This window comes from Cyberlindnera jadinii, assembly GCF_001661405.1.
Source record: "Cyberlindnera jadinii NRRL Y-1542 unplaced genomic scaffold CYBJAscaffold_9, whole genome shotgun sequence".
In the NCBI taxonomy this organism is placed as follows: Eukaryota; Fungi; Ascomycota; class Saccharomycetes; order Phaffomycetales; family Wickerhamomycetaceae; genus Williopsis; species Williopsis jadinii.
The window spans coordinates 106,973-121,925 of record NW_017963660.1 but is presented as its reverse complement, the minus strand read 5'-3'; the positions used below and the strand labels follow the sequence as shown (position 1 = coordinate 121,925).

Genomic DNA, 14,953 nt, shown 5'->3' with positions numbered 1-14,953 from the left:
GTCCAAGCATAGATCGATTTTGCCCCCAGCCTCAGTGTCGTTTGCCCAATATAAACATCTACAGATAAAGCGATCATTACATGAGTGTATCATATGTATTTAACAATATTGTTCCTAGTCTGTTTGAGTGACACATTCAGCCATCTCGTCCTCGCTTAATGCCTTGATATAGAGGCACTTGCTTAGAACTTCCTCGTCACACTTCAGTTCGTACAACATCGACCAATGAATTGATTGGATAAGTGAACAAACGATCTTTGCAGTCATCCTGAACTTACCGAAATTAATCATGTTCCCCTTGGTAGTGCGTTTTTCTTTGTTGTTGAAATAGAGATCCGACAAGTAAAGACCAATGAAAGGTACACATCCCAATGATGGCTTGATATTATTCAACATCAACCTCAAGCTCATGAAATTCTTGCTCGGAGAACACAGTGCCTCTAAGCTCTTGAAAATCAGAATGTCACCAGGTTCAATCATTCTCCATGTATCCTTCAAAGACATCACCTTGGCGGAAACTAAGGCAAGAACGATCTGCATCAAAGTGGAAAAGTTTTGTATGGCTTTACAATGTTGTGCAATATGGATAAACCTTTGGATGGTGAGCTTCTGAATAAAGATGTTCTTTGTCAACAAGATCTCAGAAATGATCCAATTAACAGTCAAGTTGAAACGTGATGAGCACAAATCAACACCTTCTAAGTCTTCGTTCTGAACTAACAATGCCAACCAACTGTTGGTCGGTTGTAGCTTCTCAGATTCCCAAGTAAGATCAACCAGTTCCTTCCAGTCAATTTGTAAAAGAGTATCCTTCTCTATCAATGTAAGTTGTTCTGCAATAGTCTTTGAATCGTAATTAAGAATGAAACAGGCATGTTGTTCCGCATTTTGAACCTGCAAGATATCACTTGTGATTTTATGACATAACAAGAGATCTAATAGAATCTTAGAGCTCGAGGACGTGTAGTCAACCTGTTTCTTCTTTACTGGGGTAAATGAATAGAGTCTCGTTCTTCTCTTCTGAGTTATAGAGTCAAGATATTCGTTTTTCTGTGTCTTTATTGGGGTGGACAAAGGACTCGATTGATTCTTCTTCTTGGTATAAGCACCTTCCAACTTCATCAATGTCGTTCTCACGGGATCATCATGATAAGAGTCATCAGAAATTGCAGCCAGTTCAGCCATTACATTACTGTCAACTCCATTCATTGCAAAGACAGCGTCAACATCCCCAGAGTCCACAGTAGAATCAACAAAATCTACTGAAACTTGGTTGAACTGCTCATATTCTTTGTTTGGAGAAGTGTGTGATTCCTCATGATTGGGGTTAGTAGTGGTTTTAACAGTGACATTTAACAAGTTCGCCTTTGAGCTGAAGATTGAGTTTGTAGATTCTTGTGTTCTAGCAGAGCGTTTCGAAAGGTAAGACAGATGGTCGTCGTGAGGAACAGAGGATATGGAACAGTCTGATATCTTCGTGAAGGATGGCATACGGTTCAAGTTCATATCATTACTTTGAGCGTGTTCAAATTGAAACGATGATGATGACTTGAAATCGGAGTGGTTCTCATGTAATGACTTTATAGGTGATATTTGCGGTGTAGATGAAATTAGACCAACTTGAGAGGAAGGTGGAGTGCTAGGTTCATCGTCGACAAATTCACTACTGTTCTGTTCTAAACTTCCCGGTGCCTGATCAGACTCTTCCCCAACATCAATGTTTTCATAAGTGGAAACGAAAGATTCAACTTCTGATGCCCAATCCTTTTCCTCAACCTCATCGTCTGACTCTTCAAGATTAAAATCAAATTCAAGCAATTCCTTTATAATGTTATCAATTTGATCACTGTGATATTTGCGTACTGTGGAATTTGATTTAGGCTTCATCATGAGAGCACCATCACTTTTCGGTCTCACAATGGACCCGTTCCCTGAGCCCTGTTTCTCAATATCACATGAAAGTATATGTTTCGGGTGCTGTTCCACATCCTCATTATGATCATCCAGCTGCGGCGTGCTTTCCGAAAGAACTGTTCCAATGGAAAGTTCTTGTTCTTCAAGTCCAAATCTTTCTTTGGTCCCCTCTTGATCGTTTTCAAACTCAAATCTATCGTTTTCGTTACCTTTGATAGAATAACTCTCAAAGCTAAACTTGTCTTTGACTTCAGGAATGACATCAGAATGGATGGATTGGATAGAGTTCTCAGATATCACATCTCTCTGATGCTTCTGCAAAGTCAAAACTGTTCTTGAAATGTTGGAAATTGTTTTGTATATGTTCAAGTTGTCAATATTTGAGACCTTTTCCTTTGTTGAGCTAGTATCGAAACTGAAATCGGCATCAATAATATCACCTCTCAAATCACTTTCATCCATCAATCTGTTGTAGTAGTTTACTAAGTAGTCAAGTTCATCAATAGTTCTTGCACTCAAGATATCAAATTTCCCTTCCACAAGTTTATCAAGATCCTTGTTGTTTGTCTTTGCAACTGACACCACGGATGCCATAAACTTCTCTGCTTGTGGTTTAACAACAGAATTAGAAGCATCATTTCCCCGAAAGGAGAAAGTCTTAATCCAACTATCTATAAGCGATCTCAGTCCCGTTGGTTGGGGTTTATTGGGTGGTGGCAATGCAATTTGTAGTTCCATCTTCTTTACTGGAGTAGGTGGAATCACTTTAGATATTGATGCATCTTGAGGGAATTTGGTATGACCATCGAGTACAGTCTTCTCTGTGTTTGGTGAAACATTCAATGGTACATATAGCTTATCCCTATCAGATGGTGGTGCTGATTTTGTAACATTTTCTGTATCGCCCATTATACTAAGTCGCATAATAGAATTCTTTGGATTCAGTGGGAGCCTTGGTCCACGTCTGTTGCCACTCTTCAGAGGTGGGATTGGTAAATTATGCACAGTCTTTTCATCGTACAGTGAAAGCATCATTGAATTTCTTGTCAGTGGATCATCCCTGTTGTTTAGGGCATATACTGAGAGGTTTTTGTTGCTAAATAGCTGAGGTCCCACTTTGAGTGTGAATGTGTAGTAGTTGTCGGGCCTCACATCTTCCTCCCAGCACTGATTACAGCAGGTGATCCAGTTCTTCTTCAAGTTAGAAATGACTCGCTGCACAAATAACTCTTCGTGGTGTAGAGCGTTAATCTCGGTAATAAACGACAGCCTCAGCTGCTTGGAAGAAATAAAATCATCTGTGAAATAATTTAACAGCCAATGCCTTATCACAACAAAAGTCCTCACAAGGGTTAACTTTCCGATATTCTGCTTCAGCTCGTGAGAGTCATCATCGATATATTGTAGGCACCATTTAAGCCGTAGAATCAAGAGCTTCAGTAGACTGTCTTGTGAGATGAAGGATCGGTATGTCAGGAAAAAATCTGTTATTAGTTGGTAGTCGATAGCTTTGGAGCTTGTCAATAGTGAGATCAGTGTGATCACATCCAGGTAGTTCCCTGTTGTGTCCACCTCTGTGACAACCTGTTCGCCTGGAAGTGGGGCAATTATACTCTGTCTTGAGTCAAAGACGCTTGGTGTTAGCGAGTCTATGTTATAGTCCAGAATGTCAGTCATATTGTACCCTACCTCAAACAAGAGTCGGCCTATATGGGAATCCGTCTGCCACTCAATGAGAAAATCCCAGTGTAATAAATATCAACACCAATGGATTCAATAACAACAAATCAAACCAAACAAGACACAATTAATAAACACAAGAGCACACCAAGAGACTGGACAGCTTAATGAGTGAGTGAAATGTGGTTTGTATACCGCGATGGTAAGCCTCTGTTGCGTACAAATTCTTCCACACGTTGAGAAGTGAGTGACTGGAATGTATGTTTTGGGGAATGTTGTTGTGTTGTTGTTATGGTCGTTGGTCCTAAAGTTGGAAAAACGAACGGAATTGTTTGGACGCGTTGGATCATCGAAACACACGCAAAAAAAGTGTAAACAAACGCCTTGAAATTCGTGCCTTTCAGATCTCTCCAAGAGAAAAAGTCCACAAAAGCAATCCTTTCAAACTCTAAATTCGGCAATATTATGTAATGCCCGCGCGTTCATAGCTGCAGGTGATTATCCTGCAGAGTGGACACATTCAGAGCCTCTTGATGTGTAATACAATCCAATCAACCGAAAAGCGCGAGTGGTTTAGCGGTAAAATTCCAAGTTGCCATCTTGGAGCCCCCGGTTCGACTCCGGGCTCGCGCATTTTTTTTTTTGAAACCACTGGGACCGCACTTAGCAGCTGATGGTTACCCTAAAGCCTTCATGAATTTTCATTAATGACAAGTCACCAATGTAAATACATAGGAAACATTTGAAGAACAGCATCAAGATATGTGGTTATTCTTAGAAATTCTTCTCTGAGTGACACCTACATCACATTGAAATGTTTGTCGAGTGATCAGCGCATTAGACTTGTAAACTATATAAACTGCAAGAAGCGATATCTTAGCTAGTCATAATTCATTGTGGGCCAGGAACTCAAATTGATTGAAGTTAGACATCTGAATTTGAATGAAGTCACTCTTTGGATCCGTTGGTTTAGACTCGCCATGAAACAGTAATTCAACCTTTCCCACAATAACATTGCTCAAATTGATTAGTGCTGAACTTTTCGAAGGATCAAATGCATGGTCATCTGAGTCAACAGAATCAGAAAGCCATGATGATCTTGGCTCACCTTCATCAATATAGTCTAACAGCAAAGGGTGCAGAGTCATCCTGGCTTTAGCACTGATCTTCAAACCGATTGTTGAACGGCTTTCTGTGCCAGTCTCTTCCTCTGTATCGTTATCGGATGCACCAAGACTCGAAGGCTTAATATGAATTGGTTTAATATTCATATCGGATACCAAAGCAAGGGCGCTTGTAATGTGTCTTCTCCTCGTTGATTTGATGACTGAGGTTCTTGATAATGATTTCTTGCACCATTTCATATCGAATAACTGCTGAATAATGACCAGCTAATAACGAGGTTATTCCTCGTCTCCTTGGAAGGACCGGAAGACACAAGCAGACTTGTTGATAACACTCGCATAGCTTGGTTTGTAACTCAGAAGATCACACAATGATATCCTTAACTCCTCACCAGGATTTGGTAAATTAGGACACCAAACACAATACACTTTCTCAATATTTTGGTCTCTCATGATCCTCTCAAGCACAGAAAGCGTTGCTGGTACTATTGATTCACTTGGTGAAGAACAGGACTTCACAAACTGGTGTGGGAAACTCTTTTTCAAATAAGCAATGATATCCTCGTTGATAAGTCCAAACACAAGCTTTCTTATATCTATGATTTCCTTATTAGTCCCTGGACCAATTAGAAACAGCACCTCAAGAAGTAAAGACATTTGTTTCACACTTTAAAGATTCTGTAACTCAAAACTACAAGTTATAAAAGCGCATATCAGAATCACACATGTCCTGTTGAACAATACGGTAAAGCATTTGTAAGAGTTTTACTGAAAATTTATTCACCAGTAATAGCGTCCCATCTCTGAAAGATCTCCTGTATGGTGGTTGGATTCCTGCAAGGGTACATCTTGTCATCCCTAATCACATAAAGAGAAAGACTCCGAGTCTCATCGGCTGATACAAGTTCAATAGGTCTCTACAATCCATACAATAGTCCATCAAGAAGATTGGAGGAATGCAACCATCCATTAGCTAATTCTAGGGCCTGTGGAGTGTTATATCGAGTGATTCAATTTAATACTAATACTAATATTTTGCTCGAATATTCTTGCATAAGGCTATTCCAACAACTTTCCAGTAGTTTGGTAAATACTCCAGAATCACACATGGAGTTCAGCGTCATAAGCCGGTATTTCAATGGTCTAACAATAATGAGTTTCTGCAGCTGCTGAACTGTCAATTAATTTTCCGTGAACCCAATGTTGAATTATAGTCCTTCAAAAGTTTCACGTGTAATCCCAAGCTCCGCAAATGGGATAGAGGATGTAACTATATTGTGACCAGTTATGCTTCTTTGGCCATTTGCTGAAGGCCTTGATAATCAGTTAATCCGCGAAGAGTTCATCTCTGCAACAACCACTGACAAGCAGTTACTGATTGCCCTAGATATCATGTTTCGCCCGGCGTTTGTGATTATCTCATTAGTCGAATGGTCTGTGGATTTGATAGTTCCCATGGATTTTTCCGGGCCAGAACATGAGAAAAGGTTCGGATGTCCATATTCTTTTATCAGAGTCATCACATGGATCAGAATGTGAAAGTAGTTAGAACCCATGCGGATCATCAACTTAACCTCCGGTATCTCTTTGAGGCCTGATTGACTTGTAGTTGAGGAATCTGTAACAGCTCCCCTTCTATTGTTCAGAGCTTGCAACTGCCATGCCTTGATCTTGCTCTTGATCTCAGGTCTCTCATAGAATAAGTACCTGTGAAGTGAACAAAATTGTTTGATCGTTGAATTCAATATTGGAATCTCAGACTTCCTGATGCTGCGTGTCAGTAGGAAGTTTGACATCATTGTAAACAGTTGGAGAAAACTTAAAAAGTCTGAATCCAGATGACGTGAGTAATAATCAGATGACAACAATGCAGGAATCGTAGATATCAATTGCTGTACCTGCCCTGCTTTGATATAGACGTCAAAATTATCAACTGAAGTTGGAGGCTCTCCAAACTCTGCTGGCCATGTATCTAATACATCGAATAAACTTTCCAGTGAATCCATCAGGTTTCTTAGAACAGGAGCAGGTAAAGCATACTTCCGGCTTAGCAGAAACGTGTCTTTGGAATCTGAGAGAACGCCAAGCATCTTTGGAAATAGATTCTCACATAGACAACTTATCACGTCAAACCCGATAATCTTGTTTTGTCCCATAGATAAGTCAAAATCATAAATTGGCGTACAGCTTCCAATGTCAAGACTGGCTACCCCTAACAGTTGCTCTAGTCTTTTTTCCAGAGGCCTCATATGGGTAGAATCATCACAGCAATTGGTGACTCCATGGTTACCTGGATTACAGTCCTGCGCTGGAATTTTGACCCATTGACACAAGCTCTTTAGCATTTCCCGATATTCAGCGTCCCTCTGAAGAAACTTTCCATCGCTTCTCAAAGACGCAGTCATAGAGAAAGGAGTCTCTCCTTTCGTCTTTATAGGACACTCTATATCGAATTTCTCAACGTAGTGTTTTAAATGTTCAAATTCATTTCCCGCTTTCTCAGTCCAAGAAACCGACGAACCATTTTCCTCAGAGGATAGCCATCTATTGTACTCAATCGTCACAGGAAGATCATCTCGGGATTGGTCTTGAGAGTCCTTAACTTTTTGTTTGACCTCAATACACGATAAGCAAGGTGCTTTACCAGCAGTTCCACGAAGCCCAACAACTTTCGTCAACGCGGGAAGGTCACCAAAGAAATTGACAACAGTGGCGAACACTTTTATCACAGGACTGTCCCCAGAGTTAGACGCGTGATTCTTCACAAGCATTCCCTTTCTTTGAATCCTAACAAATTCATCTGTCACACAGCTCAATAAGATTTTCGTGTTTGTCATTTCAGCGTTGAGCATGGAAGGCGTTACATTGCCTGCATCTTTTCCATCTGATTCATCGCCCACAGAATCAACACCAATATTCTCACGAGTAATAGATAGGAAGTTTGTCAACTGGAAATCAGTGTCGTTGTTGAAATCAACAAGTCTCATAACTAATGGCCAAAGTTCCTGCTGCTCTTTGTCTTCATACACAGGCTTTTTGAGCATCGCAACACCGTGCCATCCTAAGGTAACAGCTAACTGTATTTCACTCTCATCAAAGTATTTGGTGTTTGAGATCTGAGGTTCTCGTTCATTTGAGAGCTGAGTTCGTTTATTGAACTGTTTCATCCTCTTGACATACTCTCCGTTGTAGAATGTGTGTGAGGTTTCTTCATCGGTGCTCTGACAATGATGCTTTGAGCAATTCTGCAATAGAACATTGGAAATTGATGGATCCTCGAAGAGACAGGCAATATAAAGTCGTGGTGATATCATGAAAACCACTTGCTGGATTTCACTTGCAAAACAACCTGGTTGGAGTTTCTTGTTTACCGTTTGGCAAACGGGGCAGGTCCATTCAGTTGGTTTGTCATCCTGAGGGGATTCCATTACATCAGAATCAACTGTGCAGAGGTTGATACATACTGCAAAAGCTCGGACCAGCTCGAGTTGAATTAGAACTCTGATCATATTATTTGCAAACTTTTCCGTAAAATGACTCCCTTCTAAAATCATTTCCGTTGCTGCTCGACCAAATCTTGCGCCTTTTGTCTTATTAAAGTCGTATTCTGGTGCAGCAGTAGGCTCATTTATCTCATGGTTGTCCTGTTCGTGATATGACAAGCCTGTAGCTGGTGAAAGTGATCTCGCTGCTTCCCTGACAGTTTGCATGAATCTTGCAGCTGTCAATTCTCTAAGTACTTCTGGCGCCGTCAAAGGGGTCTTTCCGGCGATCGCCTTCGCCTGAAAATTGGAAGCACTTTGGCTCAATGAACCCATTCCGTATTGGATGAAAATATAGAACAAGTCCAATGTAAGAGACTTAAAGTGACCCTTTTTCTTCCTCAATTTTCTTTTCAATGCCTCTAAGAACACAAAAGCTGCGTTTTCGAATGTGATAATATCAAAGTCAATCTCTAGATCTTCATCTTCATCATCACTCCAAGACTCATCCACGCTTTTTGTTGGAGGTTCACCTTCCCCTGTAACATCTGGAGAATCCGTTTCATCGTCAGACTCAAGAAGTGCATCCTCTATCGCATCTATAGCACCCACAGACGAAACGTCAATATAGCTATTCCAACCAGGCTGACCAGCATTGGAATTTTGGTTTAGAAGCTCTAAATAATCTTCTTGATGGGCTGGTGGTGCATCAGGTTGGGCACTTATACCTTTTTCATTCAGAAATGCCTTCAAAGCATCTGAATCTGACTTCAGAAATTGTCTCTCTGGAGGAATTATAAGTCTATCATCGGGGTCTCTTTGATGAGGCTTCTCCAGCTTCTCTGACAGTCTGCAATCAATCACTGGATAATAAAGTGACACATCCTTACGGGGCTGCTCTGGTTGTTTGAAGGACATGAATATCTTCTCGGTAAGCTCTTGATAATTGGAGATATCTCCAAATGTGAATCTATGGGATTGTTCAAATTGTGAGAACTCCTCTCGTGCATATAGAACAGATCGTAAGTCACTTCTGTTCTTTCGATAAATCACAATGTATTCGTGAAGGTGGTTAGAGGCGTTGATGGCAACACGGAATCCGTCCTCTTCCATATTCAAGAAACTATAGTACCGACTCGCAAACCCTTCTTTATTCTCCAGCACATCTTCAATCTTTCTCCAAGATGAAATATAAGCAGGGTCCACAAGTCCATTGCTCTTGTCACACATTGTCCGGATGGTGATCAGGGTCATCATGTAGACAACGTTTCTAGCAGAATCAATCAAATTATCTTCAATGTAGAATACACTTCTGAAATTTTCAAATACAATTGTCATGAAGGTTTCCAGTTCCTCTGGTGAGACAATGTCCTCAATTGTTCCTGATGCCATAGGTGGTCCCCTCAATTTCATGAGTATCATTAACGAGATCTTAATGAAATCCTACAATTCTGATTAGTACCATCATCCTCAAGAAGGAATGTAGTGAGCTCACTTGAACATGACTGATGATATAAGCCACAACATCTCCTTCCCTGCCATCAACAGGCAGAGACAGAAGAGCAGCGAAGTATTTCCCATTAGAGCCTTCCGTGTTCAAAGACACACCCGAACTATGCTGTTGAATGGCATAAATCGAGTGGCCATCTTTGAGAAATGGCATCCAGGCCTCAGCTTTGGCACTTGGGTCATTCAAGCCCTGGACTCCAAGCCTTGGTTCACGACACTGATTATTCTTAGGATTGCCCTCCATTTTTGATTGTTGATGTTTGTTTAGTTGTAACTGGTAAACAAAAGGCGATCCTTTGGAAAAATTCGTTTAGAAAGGAGTTAGAATGTTGCTCAGCGAACTACGTCGCGAGGCCTCAACTTTCAGCTTAGAATGTTCGGTGTGATATTCTGCTTTTGGATTCAGTTTCCTATCTTGTCATTGGATTAAATAAGATTATCTTATTTTCATTATTTCATATTACTATTATATCGTTTAGCTGGCCCTTGAAGTGGAAGGGAGCTTATTGGTAACTGTTTACTTATTTATTATGTGATATTTGAGAAATCATTATCTTTGGAAACTCTAAGCTAACCCTTGAAGAACACACCAGTTTATGGCTATGATGAGTAAACAAATCACAGCTAGACGATGATTGTGTGATTCAGAGTACAACTTGATGTAAGTTCCTTACTTTGAAATCTGATACAATTGTACTCGTGTAGTCTATGGACCAATGCTCCTGATGTGATGATATACCTACAAGCTGGACTATATATTTATCTCTCTATGTCTTGTTCCTTCGTAGTTTAGGCCTGTTGTTCAGGTGAGATGGTTACATGAGGTCAAACACGCTTCATTCAGTACAAATTGTTGAAGCACAGACCTATGTGGGCGTCTGAAGCGTATAGCCAGGTTACTTGTTGTACTAGTGCGTACATTGGTATGTACTATACGAAGCTGCAATAGATGTACAGAGTTCTACAAATATTGGTTAAAACTAGAAAACACACTATATCATTAAATCAGCACTTGCAAATACCTGAGCTCAGCTCTATCTACTCTTGTTCGCCTCTATTTTACAATTCAGCCTCCAATTCAGCCACTGTCTTAACGATGATGTCAATCATCTTGTCAGTCTCCTCTCTGGTGATCGAGTAAGCTGGGGAGAACAAGGCATGGTCACCGTTGATACCATCAATGGTACCGCTACCTGGAAGGGTGAAGAGACCGTTCTTGTACAAGGTCTTTGAGAACTTGGCACCGTATGCAACGCTTGTTGGGAATGGCTCCTTGGTCGTCTTGTCCTTGACAAATTCGATTGCCCAGAAACCACCAGCACCTCTCACATCACCAACAGTCTTGGAGTCCTTGAGCTTGAGCTTAAGTTGTTCACCAAAATGAGCACCTTGTTCCTTGATGTTTGCAATCATGTTTTCCCTTTTAACTTTCTTTTGGATGTCTAGGGCAACTTGACAATTGAAACCATGGGAGTGGTACGTCTGTGCGCCGGCAATGGCTGACTTCTTTTCATGGAAAACCTTCATGATACGTGGACCAACGAGGATAGATGCGATAGTAACATAACCAGCACCAAGAGTCTTACCATTTGTTTGGATATCTGGACCTGGACCGGTCATGAATTGTTGCCAGGCGTGGAGAGAACCCATACGGCCCATACCACACATAACCTCATCCAAATAGAAGACAGCACCATACTTGTGACAAATGTCACGACAACCGTCGAGATAGCCTGGAATTGGCAATGAACAACCAAAGGTAGATCCGGTAACGGTCTCAGCAATGAACGCAGCAATGGTGTCTGGGCCTTCCTTGATGAAGATGTCCTCCAAGTCTTGCAACAAACGGTCCTTGTACTGTTCAAGTGTCTCACCTTCCTTCATGTTACGGTATGGGTAGCATTGTGTGGTCTTTGGGGTGATGTTTTCTGGCATCAAGATATCAGAGAACTCCAACTTTCTAACGTTGTCAGAGATGGACAAAGCACCGATGGTGAAACCGTGGTAGGATTGCTTTCTAGAGATGAATTTGATTCTCTTCAAATCGCCATTCTCGATGTGGAACTTTCTTACAATCTTGAGCGCGTTCTCGTTAGATTCAGAGCCAGAACCGGTAAAGGTGGCGGCCTCAAAGGCACCATTAGACTCGTCAATAAGGAATTGAGCGAGTTGTTCTGATGGCTCGTTACATGTGAGCAATGGGAAGTTGTAGACAAGCTTATCAACGGCATCCTTCATCAGAGTTTGAATCTCCGGGTCACCATGACCTACAGAGGAGACAGCAGCACCAGAGTTACCGTCCAACATCTCCCTGACCTCACCGGTCTCTGGATCTCTCACGGTGACGTGGACGCCCTTACCGGAGAGAACCACTGGGAGTTTCTTGATGGCGGTTTGTAAGATAGCAGTTGGCTTTTCAACTTGAACTTGGGTTTGAGACATTGTGACGGCTTTTATTTGATAATTCAAGGGGAATTTTGAATCTAAGGGGTTGAACACTGTTCTGTCGGAATTGAAAAGAGGGAATACGCTGCCATTTTTATAATCTTTATGGTCCTAGTGGGTTCCAACCTCCGGCACTGATCATCAAAGCACGATAAACACGATTAACATCTAAGACGGGGATCGTTTCCCACCAACCGCGCAGGCCACAGCGCGCGCGCGCGTTGAATAGCAAAATTTGGCCAACGCACTCTGAGAAGCAGTTTGTACTTTACGGGCAAGAAACAGCGTCTCCGGGGGGAAATCTGAAAAATCCTGCTGAGAACATAGCGGTGCGGAGTTCGGGTGCCGCATACGTCCTTCCCTCCTCTTCATCTGGAAATTGCAACCTCTGATAAGTGCAACTAACATGGAGGAGAGTTTCCACAGCACTCTGGGGCCCATTGGCAATGTTGACTCCGTTTCCTCGCGTCTGCAGGTGCCGGGTCTCTCCATACATTAGCCAACCGACTGCTATTCAGGTAGGGACTACATCTGCTGAGTAAATGTGTCAACCTCGGGTGCTGGCGGTATTCGCATCCCGTCTTTCACCAATATGGTGAGAGAACGCCATTGGACAGTTAACACTCGACGATTCCGAGGCTATACCTCACAGCCGAAGTAGATCACCGGGACCACCGTTGCACCGTTCCCATATCGCGTAAAAGGGCACGATACACCACCATTTACCTCTTCGCTGTAAGCTGAGCAGAACTGCCAATATGCGCAACCGCAGAGATTGAGACTCCGAGGAGCCTGCTACTGTTAAGTGGTTGGAGCACATCCACTTATGCGCTTACTTGTTTCGGATAATTGCCGAAACGGGTACTTCTTGTAATAATCTCTAGGGTAAGTTCTAGAAAGTTGTCGAAGGCTGCGACAGCGAAAGACACACGCAGAAAGAGGCCATCGCACACCTCGAGAACACTGACGTGGCATAGAGATTGGTGGGACAACACACACAAGCACAAGCACGTCGCAAAAGAAATACCCAGCGGATACAACAACTGGACTGGCTTAGGCGTATCTATTCAGTAACCAATGAAACTACGAACAACGCTGCTGGTGTCCTTCTTAATATCGGGTCTCGGCGGTGTGTCTCTCACTGAGTTTAATGAACAACTGGCCCTTGTGGATGCTGATTTTGCTCAGCATGGACCTACTGTGGAGGTTCTCAATGGCTTTGAGCAACTGCTGAAAGGGACACCAGATAGCGCTGACGATGTTGAGTTTAGTGCGATATTGGCCAAGACGTGGTATAGAAAGGCCATCGTCAACTTGAGCTTGGGCAAAGACTCCAACGCCATAAACGACCTTGAGAGGTCAATGACCTGGGACCCGAACAACGCAGCTGTAAAGAAGAACCTGCTGGATCTGTTGGTCAAATACGGCAATAGGGATAAGTTGAAAGGCCTGGGTGCATTGATCAATCCCAAAGATCCGCTTTATTCCAGTGCATTAGACCAGATCCATCGCATTGAAGAATTAGAGCACTCTGGTGATCTTGAAAAGCTTGGTGAGGCTATTATCATATCGCCGTTTGATGCGCAGCTTCGAGAGAGAAGAATACAACTGATACATGATAAGATCAAATCAAGTGATGGTATCGCTGAACAGAATGCGCTGTTTGCTGATCTGATCAATGACTATACAGTGATGATCAAAGTCAATCCAGCCATCAAATCTGAGAATTGGAATACACTTTCAAATATCAACCTCTTTGGCCTAGGTGAATATTCCACAGCGTTGAATGCCAACAAGAAATGTCTCCATTACGACATGGACAATGCTAATTGCAAGATGAACTCGAAACTGCTCAACAAATACTCCTCCATCTTGACGCAACTATCCCACCAAAGAGAGTATTACGCCTCCTTACAGGAAAACAACGATGAAAAATTGGAGCTGGAGGCCATTGATATCAAAGATCTTGCTACATCGCTAACCAAACAGGATAAGTTCCTCAAGATACGCCGGTTAAATGAACAATTCAAAACAAATCTCGACTTCATTCTTCATAAAGCTAAAGAATTCAACGATGAGTTCAACTTGAAGTATAACCAGTTGGAGATGACGATATATACGACTCTCGCTATGGATGCGATATTGCGTCATGACTCAACAATGTTGAAGACATATGGGAAGAAATTACCGGAAGATTCACTACCACGCTCGTTGATCAAAATAGACAAAGCTCTCCATTCAAAAGAATTTCATCAAGCCCATCAGATGATTACACAGTTACCAAAGAACATGCAAAAGTGTTCATTTGTCTCCAAACGTCTTGAGAAGATACAGGAACATAACCAACAACAACAGCATCAACAGAGACAACACAGACAAAGGCAATACCAGCAACAACAACAGCATCACCAAAGACCCCCTTCCAAACCAAAAAATGACTATTATGCCATATTGAACATTGACAAGACTGCTGATGAGCGTGAAATCAAAAAGGCATATCGTGAAGCTTCAAAGTTATATCACCCAGATAAGTATAAAGGTGATCTTTCCCCAGAAGAGGTTGAGGATAAGATGACACAGATAAACATGGCCTATGAGGTGCTGAGTGATCCTAAATCGAGAAAGGATTATGACTTAGGTATTGATCCAAACGACCATGAGTCCCAACATCAACATAATCATCAACGTCAACAGCGTTATACGCAACACGCCGGTGGTAATCCATTTGGAGGGTTTGGTAATGGTGGGTTCCAATTCCATTTTGGCAATGGTGGTGGTGGTAATTTCCACTTTGGTTGA

At 41.9% G+C, this 14,953-nt stretch overlaps 6 protein-coding genes and 1 non-coding gene across 7 annotated transcripts; 2 read left to right on the top strand and 5 right to left on the bottom strand.

Annotated features, from left to right (window-relative positions):
- Positions 1 to 19: 19 nt before the first annotated feature.
- Positions 20 to 3,883, bottom strand: LTE1 (mitotic regulator LTE1). Its single transcript, XM_020215294.1, has one exon. It carries the CDS (start codon positions 3,589 to 3,591, stop codon positions 115 to 117), a length of 3,477 nt encoding a protein of 1,158 aa, XP_020069765.1. The 5' UTR covers positions 3,592 to 3,883; the 3' UTR covers positions 20 to 114.
- A 273-nt stretch (positions 3,884 to 4,156) lies between these two features.
- CYBJADRAFT_t121 lies at positions 4,157 to 4,227 on the top strand. The gene has a single exon. It is a non-coding gene; the product is annotated as a tRNA-Gly (tRNA).
- Positions 4,228 to 4,417: 190 nt separating this feature from the next.
- CYBJADRAFT_168266 (uncharacterized protein) lies at positions 4,418 to 5,435 on the bottom strand. Its single transcript, XM_020215293.1, has one exon. The coding sequence runs from the start codon at positions 4,956 to 4,958 to the stop codon at positions 4,479 to 4,481; it is 480 nt and encodes a 159-aa protein (XP_020069763.1). The 5' UTR covers positions 4,959 to 5,435; the 3' UTR covers positions 4,418 to 4,478.
- On the bottom strand, positions 4,998 to 5,375 carry CYBJADRAFT_173727 (uncharacterized protein; the record flags this gene model as incomplete). Its single annotated transcript, XM_020216497.1, has 1 exon — positions 4,998 to 5,375. One exon carries the CDS (start codon positions 5,373 to 5,375, stop codon positions 4,998 to 5,000), a length of 378 nt encoding a protein of 125 aa, XP_020069764.1.
- A 218-nt stretch (positions 5,436 to 5,653) lies between the features above and the next one.
- CYBJADRAFT_168265 (uncharacterized protein) lies at positions 5,654 to 9,997 on the bottom strand. The gene is made up of 2 exons (XM_020215292.1): positions 9,696 to 9,997; positions 5,654 to 9,643 (listed from the first exon to the last, which is right to left on the bottom strand). Exons 1-2 carry the CDS (start codon positions 9,951 to 9,953, stop codon positions 6,041 to 6,043), a joined length of 3,861 nt encoding a protein of 1,286 aa, XP_020069762.1. The 5' UTR covers positions 9,954 to 9,997; the 3' UTR covers positions 5,654 to 6,040.
- Positions 9,998 to 10,768: 771 nt separating this feature from the next.
- Positions 10,769 to 12,151, bottom strand: CYBJADRAFT_163084 (PLP-dependent transferase; the record flags this gene model as incomplete). Its single annotated transcript, XM_020213740.1, has 1 exon — positions 10,769 to 12,151. One exon carries the CDS (start codon positions 12,149 to 12,151, stop codon positions 10,769 to 10,771), a length of 1,383 nt encoding a protein of 460 aa, XP_020069761.1.
- Positions 12,152 to 13,231: 1,080 nt separating this feature from the next.
- On the top strand, positions 13,232 to 14,953 carry JEM1 (Jem1p; the record flags this gene model as incomplete). The annotated part of the gene is made up of 1 exon (XM_020213739.1): positions 13,232 to 14,953. The coding sequence occupies one exon, from the start codon at positions 13,232 to 13,234 to the stop codon at positions 14,951 to 14,953; it is 1,722 nt and encodes a 573-aa protein (XP_020069760.1).

Excerpts from the sequence above, each read along its gene's own strand:
- LTE1 (XM_020215294.1), bottom strand. The coding sequence starts at position 3,591 with ATGACTGACATTCTGGACTATAACATAGACTCGCTAACACCAAGCGTC.
- CYBJADRAFT_168266 (XM_020215293.1), bottom strand. The coding sequence starts at position 4,958 with ATGAAATGGTGCAAGAAATCATTATCAAGAACCTCAGTCATCAAATCA.
- CYBJADRAFT_168265 (XM_020215292.1), bottom strand. The coding sequence starts at position 9,953 with ATGGAGGGCAATCCTAAGAATAATCAGTGTCGTGAACCAAGGCTTGGA. Across the intron at positions 9,644-9,695 it reads ATATCATCAGTCATGTTCAA|GATTTCATTAAGATCTCGTT; the intron begins GTGAGCTCACTA and ends TCAGAATTGTAG.